Genomic DNA, 9,456 nt, shown 5'->3' with positions numbered 1-9,456 from the left:
AATTTGCAGGATGCTCTAAATAGCTACAATATACACGGTCATAAAAAAAAGTCGCGCCGAAAACTGTTTACGGGTCGAGAAACACTAAGAGCCCTACCGGTAGGACTTAAAGTGAAGCTCCTATAGAAGAATTGTCCTATTTATATATATTATAGAGTTATAATTCATTATATTATATATTTATATATATATATATTTAAAAAATATTCGATATGTTTTTATTAAAACTGTAAACAATATTTACAACTTTAAAACTAAACAAATAATTACAACTTTAAAACTAAACAATATTTCATAAATTTACCAAGGAGAGTACATAACAAATGTTTTATAAGATGCATTCTAGATTTTTACGTGCTGTTTTCATAAAGCACTTTTCTTTTGTTTCTTATTTATAATTTGAAAATAAAAGGTGGATTTGTTTATAAAGTCAAAAGTAATGGGAGTATTTTTGTAACTTTCAAAAGAATGTGTATATTCTACTAGGACTAAAATCAAAGATAGATTATTATTTACATATCATTTTGACATTAAAACAATATGTATCTTAAGATGAAGAGTTAATCATAAACAAAATCACATAAATCCAACTTATTGCTATTGAAAAGCTTACAGTTTCCTCCACAACACCAATTCATATATTACAACATTTTAAGGCCTCGAGGAGGAAGATGACAAATTTCCAATACACTTTAATATATTACATACCTTATTATGGAATCAATCACCACATACTCAGAACAAACATAACATGTTCCAAAAGCATTATCATTTTGCTTTTGTTAGATTTTTTTTTCTTTTTTTTTTTTTTTTGTTGGATGGAATTCAATCAGCACACTAACTATTATACAGATTATACAAAAGCACAGAAAGATTTGGTTATGAAATCTTCCTGTCACTTGAAACTTTGCAGCTTCTGTTCATTTTTCTGGCAATTTAACTTGGCTGCAATCGATTCCCTTACTGGAAAAGGCCTCAACAAGTTTTGGAAAGATTTTAGAAAGCATAATTTTAAACCCTGTTGAGCTTCCCTTTGGAGGGTCGTCTTCGGTTTTAGCACAACCCACTGGAGCTCCTTCCATATATGCCTTACAAGCCATTAGAATATGATGAGAGCGTTTACCTAAGTGTTCATCCACAAAGGCCTCAAAATGCTGCATAGCAATATGTTCACTTGCATCAATATGGATTTAGATTAAAAAGAAAAATAATTCGAACTTTTTCTGCGAAAATAGAAAGCTCTTGGTCTTGTGTACTGTTTTCATTTTCAGAAAAATGCAAACTTTAGATTAGAATAGTTCAAGAAAAAGAAACTTAATATGACCATTATAATCTGTTGTATACCCAGGAGAGGTAGCTCAAACAGCCAGACATGTGGTTTGCTCCCACAAGATCTGAGGTTCAAGTCCCTCTTGGGTGCCTATAAATTGTTGTAGATTTTTGGTCCCCACATAATGTAAGATTAGGCAGAGGGCATAGTGTCAAATTATAATATGTTATACGAATTCCAAATTCTGTCCTAAGATATCATCATGCTAATTATTTGTTGTGATGGATTAAGCATTGTACCTTAGGTGGCCTACGGAGTAGGAACAACATGGACCTGCAGGTCCCAAGGAATGCATTCTCATTGTAGCTTACTGAGTTTTTCTCCCCTTCAGCTTTTCCTATCTGCTGATCGTAACCAGCTTCGTTGAAGTAAGGCTTTTCATTAAGCACAAGAGCCTGAAGTGAGAGAAGCACTTGAAGAATAGTGGAGGTCTCTGACCACACTTCGGTGTCTGAGCCAGTCCATGTGTTGAGAAGACTGAGACAGACCTTTCCGGACTCGTATAAGTTGGGGTTAAGACGGAGACCACCAGAATTATAGTGTACCATCTGTAGGAAGTTTTAAATCATTATAACTGATTAAGATAAGCTTTCATCGAGGTAAGTGTCACTCCAATACTAGTTTTTCATAATGATAATAATCATGAAGTTAATGATAAGCATTGCAGAAGAAACTTACTGGTGGAACATGAGGATATTCTGGAGGTAGATAAATGTCAAAGAAGAAAAGACCATCATGATATGGAGTTCCAGGTGCACCAACTATGGCTGCTCGGATTATATCCATCCTTTCCTCGAAGATTCGGACATAGATTGTTTCTGTTATGGTCACAGAAACCTTTTATCACTACTTTGTCTTTGAAGCATGTAACAAAGAATCCATAGATGCTATTGTTGTCAATTTTTAATCAAACCATATTTGGAATTGAAAATTGTTTGAATGTAATGAATGACAGCATGAAAATCAGATGATCAAATAAGGTTTAAGAACTAACCAGGGAGATTTTTCTCTAGTATGCTCCATTCCTGGTGAACCTTCTTTAGCCAACTTCTTTTGGCCTATAAGGAACAAAATGCAATGGAAAGGAAGTTAGAGAATTTTATTGACTATAAGAAAGTAACAACCTTATAACTACTACAGATATCTCTAACATTTTCCTGACCTGAGACAATGTGAACCCTGCACCGGTGTCAAGAAAATGGTGGTCGGAACAGTCTGCAACCATATCAAACTGACTAAACTTATTTAGATTATCAGTTTCGGTCACATGTGGTAGATCTTTATCCTCTTGAATCTGTTTGGCTTCCTGATTTATATGTCTGTTGCCAAATATACCAAACTCGGCTATTAGTTCTGGTTCAGAGCAAAGATCAATCCCTTCCAGCACTTCTTTTGGATTAGAGATCCCAGATTCACTTTGAACTTCAGGAACTTGAACTAATGGTGTTGAATCTGGATCCAATTTGGAATCAAAAGTTCCAAGTAGACTTGCAGCTATGCTTGTGAAAAATCCGATGGCAGCTTGTGGAAGAGAAAAGGAAGTGGTCTCCCATAGGTGTTTCTTGCATCCACCACCAACCGCACTGGAATTAAGCAAATTCTGAACATAGAAGTCCCATAAATTTTTGTTGAAAAATGCAAAGTCATAAACTTTACATAGATCAGTAATAAAATTTTGAGTTTATTTGTTGAAATCAGCTTTGATTATGATGACTAATAAATATAGAACTTTGCTCAAATCAAAAAAAGAAAAAAAGAAAAGCTCTTTAATTCATTTCAAATTGATGCAGGATAAGAGTACAAACTTTCTGAAACTTGCTAAAAATGCATTTTTGAAAATCTATTGTTACTACATGGTTTGAGGATAATTTGTTATAATACAATCTGAGAAAAAACTGTTGCAGTTGCTTTTAATAAATATATCATAATGTATAACGCAACCTAGTGAGAGCAAGTTAGATTTACCATTTTTTTGTCTCTTGAAAATTGTTTGTCATGTTCAATCATATCTTCGTTCAAGTCCTCAACTTCTTCATCCACAGAGATTGCAGCTGAACCTTCATGTTTATCAACCCGAACAAGTTCATAAGGAGCAACCTGTAAGAATGACAAAATAATTGGCATTGGCTCTCATCCTCTCGTGTCTACTAACTAGCATTGTCATCAATTGCATCAAAGTTTGTATACACAAAATGGTGAATAAACAATAAGGATGCAGAAATTGTGTACCTTGCTTGTAATACCATTAGCCCATCTCACCTCCACACCACCATCTTCGAAGCCCGTAACATTGCCAATGCAGGATAGATAGCATGTATCAGAGAACTTGTTCTTAGCATAGTTTGTACCGTCTTCACTCTTGGAAAACTCAGTGTTTGGATGGTCTTTATCAGCTTCGTCGTTAAATTGATTCTGCACCAACCTGAACACTAGATCACCAAAACAGTAGCAGTATTCTGGGTGCTCAATCAATTCGTATGCGCTTACAGTTTCTACTGTATACTCATCATCCAAATTATTCGGCTCAGGAGCGGTAACAGTTCTCCATTGTACCTTCACAGTTCTTTCCTTTGCATCCACACCCAAAACAACACCCCATCTTTGGCTGTTAAACGTGTGAGGATCATCACATGTGCCTTTTTCTTGTATGAACTGTTGAGGGAAAAACTCATAAGAATTTACTACACTAGCGGGAAGCAACATTGGTGAGTCTAGTCCCAAAGAGGTACTGCCATCTTGCCACACAACATTAATTTTGGTCTTTGTCTTGACAATCACAAATATTTCCTCAATGTTTGAGCAAGAATTTCTTCCAAGTCCTCTTTCAAATGTCTTATGAGTGTTCATGTGTGTTTGTGTAGATGATGCAGGAGCAGAAGTTGGAAGTATACACCAATCACCAAGTTGCCAATTTTCATGCAGAAAGCATGACAGTAACGTCAATTTTTTGGAGTTCAGCACACGCGGAGGAGAAGGAAGATCAGGATTATTAGGTGTAAGAAGAGAGGCAAGCCAATCAACATACACCAAACCAGCTTCCACACCACAAACAGTTCCTTCATCTTGATGTGCCCTCCATGTACCACATAGCCATCTGGCTGACTTGGAACCATTTGAGAGCTTAACCTTGACTCTCTGCCCTGGATAGTATGGGTATTGTGCATCTTCAAGTATGTTAGGAGATACTGGTAGTAGCTTGTCCTGATCCATGGTATTGACTTCAAATTTAGTCCCATCATCAATGATAACAGTTACATGATCAATGGCTCTAGCCACTTTACCAAGCCATGGTCCACAAACAACAAAATCTCCAACTGAAAAGGATCGAATTTTTGAGAGAATTTTGGAGTTCACATTTTTTACTATTTTTCCTTGAACATTCTCCAAATCAACAAGCATGTCAATGCCAACAACTCTGCCCATCTGACCCGATGGATCAGTCACTGAAAGAACCATGTCCCCATGCATAAATCCTCTTTCAAATGAGAGAAAATCGTCAATTTTTTCAATGCTCTGCTCCAAACTTGAAAAAATGCTTTGAGCTTGCCCACCATACAAAAAGTCGAGTTCTTCTTGATCCTCCATTCCACTATCACTCGAACTTTCCCAGTCAGAGTCGATTGCGAATAGATCCATCACTCAAGCCTGCCAGTAGACAAGTCTACAGCTTACTTCATAATGAGTGATGTGATATGACATATGAATGTTATGAATATATGAAGTTCCATCAGAAAAAAAAACACATTGTTTGATTAGCATATCAAATTTTATTATGGGAAAGATTGTATTATGCTCAGAAAAGAAACTTTCAGACAGTAAGGATTGACTTGCAAATAAAAATATTGAATACACATGATAAACTAATGAAGAAAAACAGTTATAACATAGAGAAGCAGCATGGTACCTTTTTTAGCAATGTGGACAATCCAACTTCTATTTCGGCTCTCGATGTGTACTTCTTTAAGGATGAGCAGTGTTAGTAGAACCTACAGGAAAACCTAGTGGCAACTAGAACAATTCTTTGTGATGAACACTTGAATATCCAGTTGATAATTGACACAAATAATGTGTCAGTATCTCCAAAAATGGAGATGTGATGCCAAAGGAGATTTGCCCAACAAGGACGATGGAAGCCAACTAAGGTCTTCCTAATGCCAAAGGAGATTTGCCCAATTTATGGACTGAAGATTTCTGCTAGAGGAAGACCTCTTAGATGAAATCTTGATTCGAAGTTTCCAACTGCAGATACCAATGATATGCAACTGCAAGATGAGATAAGTCTCAAAGGAATGAGTGAATTTACCCCTCAATATCAAGTGCCAAAGGAGATCTTTCCTACTGGAAGGGTGGCGTAAAGATGATAGATCAATTCCAAATGATAAAGGGAAATGTCACCAAACCAAGGGGATAAAGTAACTTTGCCAAAGGAGATTTGCCCAATAGAGCTGAAACCTGAAGTAACAACAATATGTATGCTAAAATAACCAAAAGATCCTATATCTATTGCCAAAGGAGATTTGCCCCAAAAAAGAATCCAAAGATTCTTTCTGGGTTCATTCAGTGCCAAGAGGAGATTTGCCCTGTATAAAGAACTCAACCAACCAAAATCTTTTCAAAAGTTAGACAAGTATGTAGGGGTTCAAACAATGCTTTTCAAACTATCAGGGATCAACAACCGACATTGCCAGAGTTCAAAAGAGCTCTCTGAATGTTTTAATTTCTCTGAAAAAAGAACTAGCAATGACACCTATGTTACAACAATTGGCTTCTGTTTCCCTGATGGTTTTAAAAGTCATATGTAACAACTAGACCCTTTTCAAAGTCAAATATCAACTGAGATTTTCCACCAGTCTAACAGTCCTGAAAGTCTGCAATACACAAGTTATCAATATTAAAAGATATAATATATCAAGACGAAAAAAATGCATTAAAATAAGAAAACCAAAGTCTATAGTTTTTCCTTAACAAGCAAATGAAGAGAAGATATTTAGAAAATCATAAACAGTACTTAATTAATTACAAGAAATCAAAGTAGTTTTTTTTTCTTTGGATTTAATATATTAATTACAAGGAGATTTATGAGATCACAAACAGTAATAACTTAAGCATACATAAGTGAATGAATATAAGGATCCTGGGAATGTTGTAGGACATGTGTAAGTTGCTTCTAAGAAGAACACAAATGAAAATATGTAGAAACTGTTGTAGAAACATGAACTCAAACTGAATACTTATATAGTTCTTCATCCATTAAACCACTAAGGTACCCTTATTCCACTCTGTAATATGAATACATCTAGTTTTAATCCTACTAATAAGGGAATTTCAACAGCACATAAGGGATTATAATTTCAAGGGAAATTAGAGCAGCAATTTCAGAAAGAATAAGCTCAATATCCAGCTAATCATTTTGGAAATGAAATGATTACATCCTTCACATAATATTTTCATTTTCTTATATTATGTACTAAAAAAGCTCCAACCTTGATATTTTGCACACCTCCAATTAAAATTAAAATTATCTTCCCCCAAATGTTTTTGCATTCAAATGCAACCCAATAAAGATTCTAAGTCCATAACCAATCAAATTCTCATAAAGTACAAATCATAATCTCCAAACCTGTTTCTTTCAAACATATAAAATCCAAAACTTATAATTAAAGTTTGACTGTTCAATTTCAATAACAGAAATATCAATACAAAAACTTTAATTATTCACCCAATCCATATTCATGGAAAAATAAATAAACAAAGCATTAGAGTAATCAAAAACCTTTTGGTAGCTCAGAAACCTCTGAAAGATAGCAAATTGAAATAACTATGGGGAAATAAACCAGGAAATCCCATAAGAACTTGATCAAAGAAGGTTAACCCAGAACGTAATATATATACATATATATATATATATCTTTTCTTGAAACCTCACATTCACTCAACCCAACTTTTATCCCAGCTAAGAAAAGAGTTCCAAAGCCTGAAACAATGAAAAGGTTTGGAATTCAGAGAGGCCCATTTCCTCTCTGAATCCTGGTCATCACGCCATTACCATAACTGGAAACCATTGCACAATGAGAAAACACACAGAGCACTCTCTCTCCCTCTCTCTCTAGAATGGAGTTGATCTCACAGACATTGGAAGCTGGAGCTGGTTGAGTGGGGTTGGTGCTAATCACATCCAATTAGATATAAGGAAGAACTATTGAATCCATACACAAGAAGAATATACCAACAGTATCAAACACATATCGTTGCACAACTAAATAGTTTTATTCAAATTTGCAATAATACCCTTCTTCTTTTATTTATTTATAAAACGTTCAAAACCAAATAATAGTACCATAAAAAAATCAACTTTTTTTAAATGAAAATTAAATATTGAAACAATAATGCAACAAAATAATAATTAAAAAAAAAAGCAAAGTGGAAAATCTAATAGGAGGTTCTAAATGGAGGAAAATTTTAATTATAAGTAATATACCACTTTATTTTTTTTTGCAGTAAAGTAATATACCACTTTAAACAACCACCATCTCTTAATTTTTTTTTTGGTGTCAAATTTTAGACCCCAAAACACCATTACCCTTGTATTTTAAATATTACGTATTAGAAATTAAAAAAAAAAGTTGCACATAGAGCATAGGAAATAATTACCTAAATTTGAAGTAATCCAAAGACCACTTTAAAACTTTTTTTTTTTATTTCCTCTCTTTTTATTTGTCAAAACATGTGTTTGATTATGACTTTTTGGGCATCTTTGCATATATATATTTATAGTTACCATAAGGAATATTCTCCAAGCTCCATTGCAAATTAGTGTTGTATTTGTTTATTTAGAGAAAAAAAAAAGAATATTATTTTTCAGTGTTGACAATATTTTATACCCAAAAGGCTAAAATAGTTCTTTTTGAGGCACAAACAAACTCGGGGAGAAACAAAAAAAAAAAAACTATGAAAAATAGCACTAAGACACTCATTATATATAGATATAAAATAGCAGAAAGAGTGAGAAAGAAAATGACTAGTTCCTAACACTTAACATTTTGAAAAGGGATTTCTAATATTGTTATATATTCTTCTTTTGGGAGTGGACAGAGCCAGTTTCAGTTGTACTTTTCTCTAAGAATTTGAACTGTTTATTATCCAAATTTGTGTGAACCCCTGGTGATGACAAGGGGTCATAATTTGCATTGCATGGATAGACATTTGGCTTCTTCTTTTTTTGGTGTTCTTTTCATAATTATGTAAGCATTTCAAAAGTGTCCAAACTAGAAAGATTTTGAAGTATCTTGTTTATTTTTATTTAATATTATTTACTTGTTACTATTTTACAAAGCCAACCCCACCTCAAAATCCATGCAGGGAAAGCACAAAATCAAGTTGGCCACATCAACTTATTTCACTAGCAAGTTCTATCATTACTATATGTCCTGTATGTATTGTAAATTTTATTTTATGTATTTAGATTAAGATTTTAATATACTTTGAATTTGATTTAATGCACTGACGCTTCCAATAATCAATAACTATATATATATATTTATAATTGAGATTTTCGATCAAAGTTTCTGTCACAATCTAAAAGATTAACGTACATAATATTTGGTAATAAAACTATAGGAAATGAATATAGTAATTAATTACATTAAGAATTAAGAAGTTTGGACAATAAATTCTTAATGTGTTGATCATGTTTATAAGATTTTGGTCAATAAATTTTAAGACTCACATCATATTTATCACTCATATATTATAAAGTACAATCTTGTTGAATTTTAATGTCCAAAGTACACTTAAAATGTTGACATGGTTGCCTCCTCAAATATATATTTTAATTGTAACCAGCCAATTTAGTATTTTTTTTTTTAAATATAGACCAATCTTGTAATAAAATAGTAATTCAGACCCTTCTAAAAATTAAAAATTACATCTTGCTCCCGTCCATGCATAAGTATTAAGTACTCAGCCAAGTTGACCATTTTGTCTTCATCTTTGGCAATCACTCTCAATCATATATATATATATATATATATTTGTGTGTGTGTTTATATATATATATAGAGAGAGAGAGAGAAAGGCACAAAGTATAAAAATAGCATAGTGGAGTGCATGCATGCATCACAACACTA

General features: G+C 33.4%; 1 protein-coding gene across 1 annotated transcript; it reads right to left on the bottom strand.

The window, feature by feature from the left end:
- Positions 1 to 560: 560 nt before the first annotated feature.
- On the bottom strand, positions 561 to 7,525 carry LOC133801947 (probable ubiquitin-conjugating enzyme E2 24). The gene is made up of 9 exons (XM_062240177.1): positions 7,104 to 7,525; positions 5,235 to 6,198; positions 3,560 to 4,975; positions 3,296 to 3,427; positions 2,493 to 2,930; positions 2,325 to 2,388; positions 2,009 to 2,148; positions 1,570 to 1,878; positions 561 to 1,154 (listed from the first exon to the last, which is right to left on the bottom strand). The coding sequence occupies exons 3-9, from the start codon at positions 4,964 to 4,966 to the stop codon at positions 921 to 923; spliced, it is 2,724 nt and encodes a 907-aa protein (XP_062096161.1). The 5' UTR covers positions 4,967 to 4,975; positions 5,235 to 6,198; positions 7,104 to 7,525; the 3' UTR covers positions 561 to 920.
- Positions 7,526 to 9,456: the final 1,931 nt, after the last annotated feature.

Source organism: Humulus lupulus, chromosome 9, assembly GCF_963169125.1.
Source record: "Humulus lupulus chromosome 9, drHumLupu1.1, whole genome shotgun sequence".
Lineage (NCBI taxonomy): Eukaryota > Viridiplantae > Streptophyta > Magnoliopsida > Rosales > Cannabaceae > Humulus > Humulus lupulus.
Note: the sequence above shows the minus strand (reverse complement) of the source record. Positions and strands in the feature narration are given on the sequence as shown.